General features: G+C 38.5%; 1 protein-coding gene across 3 annotated transcripts in view; it reads right to left on the reverse strand.

The window, feature by feature from the left end:
* The window catches only part of LOC150080722 (uncharacterized), an 82904-nt gene that overhangs the window by 41361 nt on the left and 25960 nt on the right, over positions 1 to 15583 (reverse strand). For 2 of the 3 annotated variants that reach the window (XM_090381851.1, XM_090381850.1), the window contains exon 1: positions 2549 to 2934. The exons of the other annotated variant lie outside the window; for it this stretch is intronic. In XM_090381851.1, coding sequence (XP_090237977.1) covers positions 2549 to 2680 — 132 coding nt within the window. In that variant the 5' untranslated portion in view covers positions 2681 to 2934. Of the gene's footprint in view, positions 1 to 2548; positions 2935 to 15583 lie in introns of those variants that run through there. 3 annotated transcript variants of the gene reach the window in all.

The following is a 15583-nucleotide window of genomic DNA, read 5'->3' on the forward strand; positions in this document are numbered from 1 at the left end:
TTCAACTTCTGTTCCTCTAAAACTCAGTCCTTTCTTTTACTACAAGTAAAACAATCTACTGCTGCAATACTTATCGTCAACTACTGTCATATAGGAGCTTCCAGTTATTAGGTTTCGACAGGACAGCGCACTGACCTCAAGTAGGAGGATTTACACGGTTTTTATCCTACAGTATTCTGAAGGTATTGTTCACCAACGATGCCTTCACAGTAGTCATAAGTTTACAATGACCAGTACTCTAATTGGGTTTAATCAAATCGAATGTTTCTATTGCAGTATCGAAATTTACGCATGCATTCAAGCCAGTAGCAGCTTTATGTATTACTAACCTCCATTCTCAGTAGGATGGACATTTCACATAACACGCCTTGCAGAATAATTCCTGGACAAAGAACAGCCATAAATTCATTTCTCAATGTCTTGTAAGCTTGCTTATGGTTTTTAGGAACTTTGGTTTTTAAATTTTATTGGTGAATGGAATAAAGAAATTAGATTTTTTCAAACGTAACTGGAAATCGGCTGTAATACCTTCAAAAAACTACGAATATTCGTTAAAAATATATTTGAATACACAAAAATTGCTACAGATTATCATTTTATTGCAAAAGATTTTTAAATATAAAAATAATAATTTAGTATTTTAATAACGCATCCCGGGTATAACCTATTTCTGTGCATAGCTGTGAGCAAACTGGGTTTTCTACTTAGCGCATCGATCTCATATTGTGGAAGCATTTCGCCACGAGTTACCTTGGTATTGCACTACTCAAAATAAAAAGGCATTGCTCCGGTGGAGAAGTATATTGCTTTTTTATTTAATCATTTAATTATAATAGAAATATTTATTTGTGTTCTCTTTAATGTCCATTATGAAGTCAACAAACTAACGGATCCTTGTATCTTTGCTATCTGCATTTAATTATTTAAGATTTATGTTTATTCTTCTAATAACAGTCTTTTGCGCAGAACAGAATCTTTAGTTCCTGCTTAGATTTTAATTTAAAGGACGCATTAAAATAGGCAGCCAACTGGTATGATATCCTTGAGGTGTAACCAATTCTCCCAGTCAATAACTTATTCTTGTTATGGGAAGGGGAGGACAGCGCATTCTTACTAGGCCCTCGGTGTACACATAAAGCATACAGGAATGAAATGTAGGTAAATCTTAAACATTAAAAGCTACGCGTGAATAATATTACTGGTTGAATTCAATGTACCACACGCGCAAAAACCAGCAGTGCTTAGATTATGGCTGTCAGGTGCGACAAAAGAACGAGTCTTATCGTGAACTAGTCCCTTCCTAAACTTCTTTGGTGAGAGGTCACAGCCCGTTTCCTCTCCTCCCATCGCATACAAAACTAATTACAGCTATTATGACAGATCACGTTTCTAGTGAGAAAAAAAAAGGAAACTACCAACATTTCCAGACAGTTTACGCAATACGAATTACAGAAGTTGGGTACTGCACTGCTGGTTTTTGCGCGTTAATTAAATAGTAAAATCGGTGCAGGAAAAAAACTGGTTCCGGATGTATAGAATCATTTGTGGAATTTCTGCTGATGGTTGAACCAGTTGTACGAATAACGTACTAAATACAAAGATTTGAAGTCAAAAAGACAATGAAAAGAGGATTGATTTAACACTTGCATTATAAGTATGCAGCACTTATATGGGCATACAAATGAGTTGGAAAAATGAAACCATCAAGAATAATTTATGGTAGATCCACATCTTGATCACGTGCTACCAAGCACGGTTCCATTGCTGCGTACTGCATGCGGATGAGCGATAATCAACGATGTCCCTGAACTTCCGGAATGCATTGTCCTTAATATTAGTCCACATATTTTGTTAAAAGAGGAAAAATTGCTTATTGGCAGCGGATTATTAATTCGTTCAAGTGTGTGAATATTGACTTGGAACTGAAAACATTACTTTATAAATATCCCCCCTTTTAAATTGTTTCTCTTTAACTTAATATATTTTATTGATTAACCGGAAGGTATATAAGCGGTACTTTATTTTAAAACGTTCTGTTCCAGGATGAATTATTTATAACAGATTTCACTGAAAAGATTCGTGTTATAGTTAATGAGCTTCAAGCATTTTTCTTTCATTAATCATGCGATGAACGAACTGTGATGTAATCGAAGACAATTTTTAAGTTCGTTGTGGTAGCTTTAAGACTGTAAACGTTTTTCTCCAATTAAGGCCCCCCCCCCTAGTTACAATATTAAATTCAGTGACAGTATACAGTTTTATCCCTAAGTGAACCAATTTTGGATTCAATTAGGGACTTATAGGGGCCCAGTTCAATTTCTAAAGCTCTCCAACAAAAAATAATATCTGCACACATTTATAATAAACAAATAAATACATAAATTTCTTTACGGGTGATGACGGTTGTAAATACAAACGAGTTGTTCCCTCCCTGGGAGGCAGATGGAACCCGGAGGAAACACAATCGTTTCAATCATCACAATCAGTAAAGTTAATTTAACACAATAGTTGATTAGGCGAAAAGGCACAATGCCAACGTTAACCTTACCTTTGCCACAAGTGACCCACGGGAATCTTCAACAGTAGGTTTCAAGGGTTGGTTACAATCGGGCACGATCTGATCTTCTTCAAACAGTCGATCAATAAATTTATCCGCAATCACATAAAAGCCTCTCTCCATTCTCCGTAACCCACAGAAGAGAGATAATCTGTTCGTTCCCTTGACGACAATCCGAACACAAGTAAATAAACAACAAATAACGGGATGAAAAAAAAAAAAAGGAAGTTTCTCGTATTAAACCCCAGCGACACCCACAGACAGCGGGTTTTTCTTCCTACGGACAACGGTAACGCGCGCACGATCAGTCCGAGTGTAGCAGAGGTCAGCTAACAGCTTGAGAATACCACGGAGACATTACTGTCCTAAGCTAACAAGTGGTTGTGTACTGGATGGCGATTGTACGAGATTAGAAGCACTCTATCCCCCCGCTATACGTGCGACCGCCTCGTCGAGACAGCCAATCAGCGGAGACTTTCCATCGACACCACTCCGTGAGTGGACCGCAATATGGAGAGAGAGTTTTGAAACCGTCACGTGCAGCGTATACTCACACATCCCGTACACACACACACATGCATGTTTGCGGTGGTGGTCGTCGCTTGTGTACGAGAGAACGTAGCGTGGTTGATTGAGACACGCTCGAAAGTGAAATCAAAGGTCGTGTTGTTGAGGTCATCCTTCACGGAAAGCTCAATGTGCGCAATGTTTAGCGAAACGACTACGAACTACTCTGGAGAATACCCCTTATCTAGTCAATCAAATTCAATGAAAGATTTATTGATCTCGCGGATTGCTAGCAGCCTTTATTTGTTCCCTTAGAAAGCTACCATCTCTAGAATTGTATTTCTTAGGATTTGACACAAAATGGAGAATTCGAAATTTTCCTTTTTCCGCTTAAAACGGAACTGGGAAAACTGAGAGTGGTGAAATAGCAATTACATTTCCTTCTTCCTTCGGTTACTTTCATTCACAACAGCTGCCCGCCTTTCTTGTGCGATGTAAGCGCCACCGGGAGGAAATAACCGTAACTAAACTTCTAGAACATTTTTAACCTGAAGAATGTTTCCCAACCAGGTGCCTTCAAGTATTTACTGCTCAGCGTAAAAACCCCGGAGGAGTCAGGTTCTGAATTCGTGCGCTATATCTCCTGGACAGTACCGGAACTACTAAGAAACCACACTTGGTTGGAATGTCGGAATTCCTGATGTAATAGGATACCCAAGAGATCTTCGCATTAATATTCTGGAAAGCACGAAGTGTTTTTTCTTTTAGATTTTAAATTTTTAATAAATCTGTGAAAGTCCCTTTCTGCCGATTTTGTCAATCTTCTAGTAAAACTTCTTGGAAACGTAGACTTCGTTACTTCCTGATTGGTGCCTGCTATCAACGTAGTACTGTAACAGCTTTAGAGACGTAGGGCAAATATTGATCGTTGCCAACAGTGACGAAATAAACAGCCGTTTTGAAATACTCCTAATAAAAGCCCATCTGGATAAAAATCTATGTGACGTTTATTTGAAATCAGCCGCTGTAAATGATATCACTGGCATAAATATTTATTTTAATTGCCTTTAAGATTACAACCAGTTCCTGCTGCAATTCTTACTGCGGTACGATACGTGGGAAAATGCACGAACACTGTTAGACCCTAATGTTCTCCTCGCATCTCTTCACTTTTCTTTCACCAGTTCATTTTAAAACCTTCGTTTCGAAACGTTGGTTTCTCTTTGGAACAGTTTCCTTCTCCTTCTCTTCCTAGTCAGATGGCTATTTCAGAGGCTAAACTTGAAATAAACGGATTTAATAATAAATATTAAGGTCTGCGTGCTTCTTTCATCAACATTCATTCTCAATAGGTTTAATCTATTGAGAATGGATTCAATACAAAACCCATCCCTGATTGTACCTCAATAAACCACGATGTCCATCAAATACCTACGAGATGTACTGCGCAATGCAAGACCAATCATGCCCAATTTTTCCTCATAGCAGCAGAAATCCGTAGTCAATGTCTTTCTAGCCAAAGGTACCACTCTCCATAGAACAGTCAATCTTCGATGATTGACTGTTCCATGACTTTCCCAAGCAGACAGAAAACGAAATCATCAATTTGGTTTTCTGTCTGCTTGGGAAATTATAGGTTAAAGTCAAAAAAACTCCTTCTCCAAAGAGCAGATCTAATTTCATTATATTTTAGATATGAATGTCGAGGGAAAATCCAGTATTTATATTTAGTTGGAGTCAGGGGCGTATTCAGGGATGAGCAGAAGGGGCATATGCTCCCCTAACCAAAAATTTGAAATTAAAGAAACGGAACGCATGAGACGTTCTAAAAAAAACTCAAAAATCTGGTCACCATGCCCCACTCCCCTTACGATGATATCTGGATACGCCACTGAACTGTTGAAGGTTGTTTACAACTAGCGCATAAGCAGAACATGCAAAGATTATTACATGTTATAGCTTGTGTACCATTCAGTAGCATCAACAAAACTTAAATGCCCATGCTCACCAAACATGCGACTAAAATAGAAATCTGCTTTGAAATCCAACATTCTTGCAGAGTTCGTATGATTTGTCTCTCCACCATCAAGTTGTATCATCACGGCAGGATGATGTATGAGATCTTGTGCTCAGTAATTTTACTGTTACAGTAATAAATTCGAGAAGTGTTTCCAATGGCCAATGGCACTCTTGCAATGTCATCTGGAAGACCGACTCTTCTATGGAGACTGGTACCTTTAGCTAGCGAGACATTGACTACGGATTTCTGCTGCAATGAGGGAAAGTTGTGCATGTTTGGTCTTGCATTGCGCAGTACATCTCTTAGGTGTTTGATGGATACCGTGGTTTATCTGAGGTACAATCAGGGACGGGTTTGATCTCATCATTGCATCAAAGCCATGTTCAGTGTTTCTCTGACCTGTGATTCTAATAGACCTTTGTGCATCTGATACAATGCCACTTGCACAGAACTCGGACACAGGGCTAGTATGCAGTGACAGATGCAATGCACTCGGACTGAGCCCTAAATCCCAATAAAGGAGCCACCACTTTCAACCCATGCAAGATGGGAACAGCAAGGCCTTTTCTATCCCATCAGAGTACCCAGTACTCGGAACCTTTTAGGAGAGGGGGGCCCCCTTCTCTTTTTTGGAATTAACATTTAACTTTTTTTGTAAAGAGCTCTGTACCGTAATGGTGTGTATGCAATTTTTTAAAAATTTCCACTAAATTATTTAAAATAAAAAATAAATTTTCTGTTTAGGCCCAGGAACGACATACGGTGAGAGGGCGTCAATAAGAGATCAATTGATCAATTTCTTATAGAGGACGACCTTGTAAGAAATCGTACAGATCATTTGCGTCCCGTCCCCTTCCCCAGCTGCATCCTAGAGGATTCAGCTGGAGGGATGAAGTCCGAAAAGGAATATATTTTTTTTATAAATAATTTCTTATTATGATCTTTGAAAAAAATTGAAATAAATATTTACTGGCTGTGTCCTCATCTGAGCCAGAAAATAAATATTTTGTTTATACCTCGCGATGGCCACCCAGGGCCAAAGGAATTTACAAGATCTTGAAGAAACAGGCAAAAGCGTCCTTTTTTTCACAGATCCCAAAATAGATATCCTGTGCAGATGTTGTACAGATCATCGGCGCTTCTCCCCCCAGCTGCAAGGGATATATATTTCCAACAATTTTATATGGATTTCTAACTTGTTTACCCACTTCTAAGACGCATTTAAAGTAATTCTACGCCATGGAATTTTGAAAGTAGAAGCCGTTACTAGATCTACAAAGACAGCAAAAAAAAAACCCCGAAGGTACAATTGAATAGAAGAATCTTCTGCGCTAATTAATTAAAAAAAAAAAAACTGTTTGTGTCACAATGAATGCCAAGGATGATGTGTTAATGACAGATTACGGGTGTTTGAAAACAATATTTCCTCCTAATGCAATAACAATGCAATATTGGCCTTGATATTGGTCTTTTTGTAGCTGGACTATTTTAGAATTCCTGTAATTTAATTACTGGTTGTTTCTCGTTTCAATGCCACTGATCTGTTGCAAATGATTTTGCAACAAACGTGGCTAGTGCGATGAAGAACTGGATTCGATTCATGCCAAGACGAAGGAAAGTTTTTTTCTTTCCCCCCAACTCCGCCACGTGGCAGAGTTAATCGGTGTAGGGTTCATTCAGATTATCCAGTTTTTGTCGTTCATTTCGCGTGACTGGTATTTTCTGGTGGAGGAAAACAGGCCTCCATCCATTTTCCTTTAAAATCAAACATCTGTATCGATTGGAACCACACGACTACGATTGGGTGTTTTCGTCCAGTGGAGGATTAACATGGATGCGGCTTTCATGGGTCGCACAGTTGGCACAATTGCTGCAGTCCCCACACCAGGTGGAACAGACCTGAGGTTGAATCCCGTCAATTACGCGAGGAATTTTTATGGAGCTTTTTGACAAAGTGGCTGAGTTAGTCGGTCTCACGAGAGTGTAGCGTGGTTTTTCTCCTCCAGAAACTCGGGTTTTTTGAGTTTACACTCTAAATTCCGATTTTTCATCCAGTAAAGCAAGGATTAGCAATCGAAGGTATTTTGAGACATGCCCAGTTTGCGGTGTACAATATTTTAGTCTATTACAGAGCAAAATTATCCCATAAATTAAAGATCGGGATTTACATGGAAACAATTTTAATGCAGAATGGTGTTATGTTCCGCATTAACAATCGGGATTTAATAATGTCAAAGAAGTCCTACTAGAAACGACGAAAAGAGAATTATCAGTTATTTTTCCAATCCCTAGCCCGCAACATCATCTGACCTACAAAAGTTTTCTTTATGGGGAGGGGTATCTGCAACACCGCGTTTACAGAGATTTTCCCTTAAACTCTTTCAGATTTGAAGCAGGCAATCCGTCGAGTAAGCATTGAACATTCCATGGGAAATTTTGAAAGCTGATGCAGAGAACACATTCCCCCACCCCAGTCATGCTTGCTAGAAAATAAGGTTAGTATTTGCAATCTGGTATACCTCCCAATTGATCGTTCGAGTAGCAGCGATTGACATGCCTAGCCTGCTATGGTCTTAGTTAGAGTGTTTATCTTCTCCTTTCTGCTGTTTTAAAATCTGAAAACGAGTACCCGATTTTAAAACAGAGGCAAGGAGGGGATAAAAACCCTAACCACAGGGGGCTAGGCATGTCAATCACTGCTACTCTAGAGATCAATCGGAAGGGGTACCAGATTTGTAAAGCCTAACAGAAAATAATGACAGACGAGTGAAGATTTGATGGCCATTAAAGACTGATGAAATTTTACTTTGTGTTACTTTTAGCCCCTGTGGTAGTCAAATTTCGAACTTTAAAAAAGAACTTTTGGAGGGGGTTGTTCAGAGAAGGACGACCAGATTGGTAGAGAGTGTAAAGCGATGCACTTAAGAACAGCAGCTTAGAAGGTGTGGACTGGTTGGGTGGTTGTTGTAGGCTCGTCAACAACTCGAGAACATATTGCATCGTATATATTTTATGTTCATAAATTGCGTCTGTTCTGTGGTCGGTTTGCTGGATTTAAAACCCGGAAACTCGGCTCTTAATTCCATCCTGAGACTGACTAACTCGGCCAATTTGTGGAAAAGACCCATAAAAATTCTTCGCGTCATTGACGAGATTCGCACTTAGGTCTTTTCCACGCGGTGTGAGGAGGACGATGATTATATCAACTGTGCTATCCACGAGGGCACGCTTAGGTGGAGATCTGAGGTGTATACTGCACTAAAGGGTTGAGTAAAATGAATGAGGAAAGTCTGTTCTCCATCTTAAGGGATACACGAAACAGGGGATACAAATATAAAATCTAACTGAATAACAGAATATTGGATCTCATGAAGTTCATCATAAGTTCCCAGCGTGGTGGAGGCTGTAAGTCTAAATTTAAAGCAAAACGGATTATTATTATTTATTTTATTTTATTTATTTGTTTCTTTGAGTAATGCAGAAAAAAATTAATTTCCTTTCATCAAAGAATTATTGTCTGCCAAGAGATATAAAGTAATACACTCTAGCGAAAGATATTGCTAACAACCAAACTGAACTAAAATTCGAGCGTTGAACATTACAGATATTGTTAATTCTTATTTCTAAATAACAGATTTTCTTTTATTGATTAACAATAATTACTAGTATCGTTGATTTGTTAATAAAATATTTTCGAAAATGTGACTTTATTGAAAGATATTTCAGAATGCGTGCTGCTAAATGACTGCCACATGGAATCTTAAAAAATTCCACATTGAAGGCATTACTTCGGTTTAAACTCATCCTGCTGTACGCTGAATTGGCTCAGCTTGTAGGGTATAAAACTGGACAGCGTCATGAACCACGTGGTAAGTGAGAGGAGCAGTGACGTAGCAGATCGTTGCTGGCAGCCTGGTCCACTGTTAGCAGCAACCCGGGGATGAAAGGCATATGTGCAACACCATAAGAGTTACCGTCTGGTATTTCCTGTAATTTTTCTGAGAACACTATTAAGCAGCTCGAGAGATGGCGAAACACACGCTCACAAAAGGAAATGACACTGAACGTAAGCACGTGCACATTTTGTCTGTTTGCGCGCGCGTTTTCTGTCGCTTAATGATGGAGATTTAAAGGAGGTCAGGGTTTTTGCGTCCCTCATTGTCCCCAGATTTGAACATCTAGTCAAACACACGGAAACACGTTTTTATTTCTCGTTTTAATCGAACTTCGTGAAGTCATTCGGCGCCGGCCCTGTCGCTGTGTATAAAACTAACACGTAATAGAACGAGATCGATGAAATGTTTTGTTTTAAGTGTTTCTTCCTGTATACAAATCTTGTAACTCTTTCGTTTGTTTTTTAAGGATGGCGCTGTACATCTTGCAAATGGCGACTGCAACCTTTTATTATCGCTCTCCGGTGATGATTAACACAGTTGGACTGATTGGATAATGACTGTATTAACTTCATCCGTCATCCTACTGCATCTGTACGTGGGCTGAGATGGGTGCCTACAGATATGGTTCAACACACATGCGCATGCAGTGTTACAGGCAGATCTGTTTCAGTTAATCACGTTTACTTTTCCCTGTCTTGCGACACTTTCTCAGAACTTCCTGTTATCTACTTCATAGATTCATTAATCCATTGTATCAATCGTTTTCCCCCTTGAAATGATTATGAAAGTGGGGTTGAATTTTACTTTGTAAATTGATGATGCTTAGAAGGTACCTAACATCTGTTCCAGTGAGTCGCAATACCATGACCAGTGTGTGTGCCTGGAGGAGGAAATATTCGCCGATTTTTGTTTGATCTACAGGAGATACCAGATGTAGGAAGGTGAAAATACCCAAATTGGTCTATTCCAATTTGGATATTTTCTTACCATTACAAATATTATTTCGGCTTTTAAATTCGGCCATTATTTATTTAGCTTAAATATTCGCCGAACCACTGCGCAACTAGGAAGGCAACTGAGTTGAATTTTAAGAGTTTATCGTCGATTACAGATAAGCCTTATCAGATAACCTAAATGACACACTAATTTGGAACAAATTGCGATGGCTCACACATCCCAAATAGGCAACGCGCCCTTCACAACCAAAAAGCTAAGGGCCCAACATTGTAGAAATTATAACACAAGTGTAATTTTTTCTGCAAATTTGCGATATTTTCCCTTATGGTTCATGTACTCGTTAGCTGTACACAAAGCGACAAACGTCCATGGCTCGATATGCCACGATCAATTTAACCATTAAAATAGAGTAAAAACCCTCTGGCCGAATTCTTTCTTCAGTAATTCTTAAACGGAGAGGGAAATGCAGTACAGCGAATCCTAAAGCCAATGTCCATCCCAAAGGGACTGTCCGCTCAGTGGACAGCAAAAGTTAATAGGCCTACTGAGTACACGCACTAAAATCCGTGGGTCAAAATGTTTTGGTAGTCCAGAGACAGATCTCATTGATCAATATTTTGAATGAATTTTAAAAATTATTCTAAATTTATAATTTTAAATTCGTAAATGTAGGTAAAATCAGAAGTGTCAGAAATAAATACAATTTAAATTATTAATTTTTAACTTTTCGCCTTTTGTGTGACAGTAATAGGATTATCAAATTAAGTACCTTAGGGTTTGATTTTCAAATTAAGTACCTTAGGGGTTGAGAACCCCTATAAAGGCACTCGAGATATGTTTACGAGAAATGTTCCGCAAATCCCATCTCAGGGCCAACAAAGAGAAAGGGAGGGTTTCACCAGGGGGTTTACTGCTCAAGGCAATGCAAAAACATAGAGAAGAACAAATATGGACTGGATGTGGTCAAATTCCGCTGCAGACAGTAATTTTATAGTTCACCCAACTGTCAATACCCAGTTGGGAACGTATAAATGATTTCATGAAATCATCTGCAAGTTCATATATATCGATTGAAACAGAAATCAAACTGGCACTTCGAACTCGTCGTGTTGAATCTGTCAATTAGGTTTAGCAAGAGTTCTCTCTCTTCATACAAATTACAAAATGGGATATTTTTTCCGGGATTCATCTTGTCACCGTTTGGTTGTTCCTGAGTACAAGCAAAAAATGAAATTAATTCTGCAATTGTTTCATTCATGCGAAGGCACAACAAAACCTTGTATAAAGAGCATTCATTGAGTTAGATACAGATGTACTCTTTGACTTTTTTTTCCCGGCATTCGAACAGTAAAGTTCCAAGCATTTTTTTTATTATTTTTTCCCCAAATATTATGTTAGCTACAACATAAAGCAGGAGCTGCATGCAACGGACTCTTTTTCCTCCGAGAGGCGTTATAACATAATTATAGGTGATTGACAGTAGTTGAAAATCCTGGAATTTTTAACCAGTTTTTATATAAAATATGCAAATATTGAATATGGTAAAAAAGAGACCACATTTTTGTGTTTTACGATATTGGCAGAAAAAGGAATTGATCTTTCATATTTGCATTTTAAATTTTCACTGAGTACAGTGAAAATTTAAAAGGGATGGCTAGAAGGTTCTTTTAGGTTCTAGATGCTAGCTAGCAGGTTCTAGATAGTTTAGGTTCTAGATGAAGCTAGCATCTAGAACCTAAAAGAACCTTCTAGCCAGCCCTCAACAACGCTATTTATCATGATTTCGTTATCTGCTAACAGAGTTTTTGTGGATTCCAATTTATATTTAAAAATATAAATTGAACTGGCACTCAATTAAAGTAATTGATTTAGAAAGTAATTTTTCCGGAGATATTATTTTTCGCCATCCTTCCACAACACCAGGTGAAGTTTGTTCTAATAATAAACTACTCTGGCTGTAAGCAATTTTCCGTATTTATATCCAGCCACAAGCCTCCCTCAATTTAAATTTAATTCCCCCCACTCGTGTGAGTAAAAGACATTTGGCTAACTCAACCAATCCATTTATTAAATGGATTGCTTAAGGGATTTAAATCTCTCTAATCTTCCTGATTGGAAAAATTAGGGAGTCTTAAATCCATCAATCCTTAAAACTCCTTAATTCATCCAATCAATCCTCAAGACTCCCTAATCCATCCAATCAATCCTCAAAACTCCCTAATCCATCCAATCAATCCTTAAAACTCCCTAATCCATCCAATCAATCCTTAAAACTACCTAATCTCCTCAATGACAGACACGTGGATTAGGCAGAAAACACAAATAAAGGACATTTTTATCAAAAGTAAAGAAATGAAATGGACTTGGGACCAGGACACGTAGCTCGAAGACATGATGAACCAAGAATATAACAGAATGGTACCCAAGAGGAGCTAAAGGCAAAACCTGACAGACAACGGAGATGGACAGATGAAATTCACGAATTCGTGGGTAGTAAATGGATGGCCATTGCACAAAACAGAAAGAACGGGAAAGGCCTTCATCATGCAGTGAATTGAAAATGGCTGATGATGAATCTGCTCAATCAGATCTTCTCTAGTTCCTAGAATTACGAGACACGGGCATATTAAAACAGATTTTGGCTTCATTCCGACCATCATTTGTAAACGAACTCAGCTACATTATGAACAACCAATGAGGTAGCAGAACTTTTTCTTTGTATACAGAAACAGTGCGCCAACACACACGTACAGGATGTCCCACGTCCTAATAAAACATTTATTCCTATACCTTTTGTTATTTTACTTTTTTAGTTAAACGAACTTTTCATCTGAGGTTTGGAAGATTCCTGCTGGGACACAGCTTGTTATTAATAACGCCAATGCAACCTTTCATCGAAGAGTGGCACTGTTTTCTGTTGCTTAGGAAAGATGGACCGCATTTCCCTCCCCCTCCTGAGACATTGCTTGCAGATTTTTAGATAACACAACCTGCTTAATGCGTGTCGTACTGAAGATGTCGCTGCGAATTCTTTGTAAACTCAAAACATGTTCCCGAACGGGATGCGATATAATTACAGTAATTCGAGGAAACGTTAGAACTCCGAAGACCTACGAATAGGCCACCTGTTACTTGGGCTCCTGGGCTTCTTGTGATCGTGGATCTTCAAGCCAGCTATTTGCATACATTATCCAGGGGATCTCCCAGATTCCTAAAATACGATTAGGGCAAATAAGTGCTATTTCCGCTTTGTTTCTCTAACAGCAGATTTTCCTCCTTTGAGTTTTTAAATCGGTTCCTTTGTGTAAAACCCAATAACAACGTAGCCAGAAATATATATATATATATATATATATATAAAAGAAAGAAATTACTTAAATAAAAGAGTATAGGGGAGAAGAGAAATGAAGTTTCAAAAAGATAATTCATTTCTTCCAATGAAAGTGCAGGATATTTCTTTTATTCTTTCCTTCAAGAAGTTAGAGCTACCAGGACATCAATCAGCACTTTCCAACAGTGCATATGCTCGATAATCAACAACTGTTTCACATCCTCCAAAAACTGCTTGCCGAAAAATATTCGAAATTCTTCATTTGAACCTGATTTGGGGTTGTTTACGCCGGTGGTGAACCGGACGGTAATCCCACCGCAGGAAGCGATGAACGCGTGATAAATAAGTTTTGATTTGAGCCGCTTTTCCATTAACCACTGTTAATCCTGCGTTCTGACATGCAGAAGGACGTGCAGGTAATGCATTTTGCAATTAAAAGATTAGGGTTATTTGCTGCGCCTGTTTTGTTTACACGGATTTTAATTACTCCGATTCGTCAATGTAATGCCACTTCTCGAGTGAACGTCGACACCACATTCTGGAACCAACCAGGATGTCAAATTGCCCTTAGGAACATTTTCACTCTACTCCAATGTTAGGATTACTTAAAATAAAACAAGAGGAAGGAAATTATTAAAAAAATAAGTTAGTTACATTACATTTAATTATCAATTAATTACTAAGATTACAACTTTATGGAACACTTAATAAAACTCAGTAGTCTTACGTTCTCCAAACTTAGCCTTAAATTTTAATTACAACTGTATAATATTTGTTACTCTCCTCCCTTATACTTTTTAAGTCTCTTTTCTCTCTATATATATGTATCTCTTCACAAGCGACACCACGTTCACGAATCTTACATAACAATAAGCTCGAAGGGTGGATGGCCTGTCTAAAGCTAACAATATTTCATTAAAATTAATTATATGGAAAAAATATAATAATAATTGCCGGATTTATGTGGATGGCTCGACAATTCTTTCTATATAAACCAAGTGTAAAATTTCATGAAAATCTGTCCACTGGGAGTCTCTCTATTACATGCGGACGAACAGACAGACATGAAGATAATTGTAAAATCCAGTTACAACGAGATTTTCGAAGGTTCATGAATCGTTGTAATGAAAATAGCTAAAAATTATTTCAGTGATGCTGAACGGTCACTTAGGATCAGAGGAGTTTAAGGAACTCGGCCTGGACCTAGAAGCATTTTTCAAAATGGTAGTATTGTACCACGGTCCCAGACTACCTAAATCCAGCATCTCTTCCTGCGTACACACTGTTAGTTGCGTTGTTATTTTGAAATACTTCAGGCTGCAGTTGATTTAACCAGCGCATTTTCTGAAACAAAAAGCAAAATTCGAATTAGAGTACTTAAAAAAAAAAACAAAGATTCCGCCTCGTATTAAGAAGGCATTGTTAAGAATAAGAAATATTAACCCCGTAACAGTTCATCAAGAAGTAAAAAGCTCGGATAGCTTTTCTCCTCAAGGCCTAACAACTGAACTGTAATGACTGACAAAAGGAGCATTAAAAGGACCAATCCAAACTCCCTAAACTACAATCCTCTGTACTTAAGCCAAATAACGAACTTTTACGTTCGCTTAATAACAGGGTTCAGACACGAACAAACTACTGATAACCAACTCGTCTGTTCCTGCATTGACCCCATCGAGTGTAGCGAGAAATTCTGCAGCGAATAACGATATAAAATAGTTCCAATTGCGGGCTTTGCGAGCAGTAAATCGTGTTTTAAGATGGCGAGTGTATTTGAGTATAAAACATTCGAGGCGTGAACAGTAGCCGGCCCTGGGCGATGCAATCGAGTGAGTGATAGTTCACTTACGGAGCTGCATCAAGAACCAGCTTTCAACATTTGGTGAAGGTTGGGAGCAGGTTACTGGATGATGACAGGCAAAGATCGATGCAGTGCGTGGGTATAATGATCGCAGCCCCGAAAATTATACCCACTTCTCCAATGGGCATGAATACAGAAATGCCACTGTATTCTGCGCCACACAGCCTTCTTTCGGATGTTCATCCGAGGGATTCTTTTGTTGAAAACCGTCACGTGACAATTACTCCTCAAAAATTGTTTAAGAATACGTGCAGTCAGTGGCGCAGAGGGCGAGTTCTCCTTGGCCCAGATAACACCTAGGGACCTCGATCTTAACTGTTACTTAACATCATAAAACAAGTGGAGGCAGCGAGATTGTTTTCCTCACTGGGGTTGGGGGGGAATGCTAGCTCTCGAAGCCCTATAAATAAATGAAATTTCTCTTTATATTATGTAACGGCGACATAGCGCCTGA

Source organism: Mastigoproctus giganteus, chromosome 9, assembly GCF_048544385.1.
Source record: "Mastigoproctus giganteus isolate SK-2022 chromosome 9, ASM4854438v1, whole genome shotgun sequence".
In the NCBI taxonomy this organism is placed as follows: Eukaryota; Metazoa; Arthropoda; class Arachnida; order Uropygi; family Thelyphonidae; genus Mastigoproctus; species Mastigoproctus giganteus.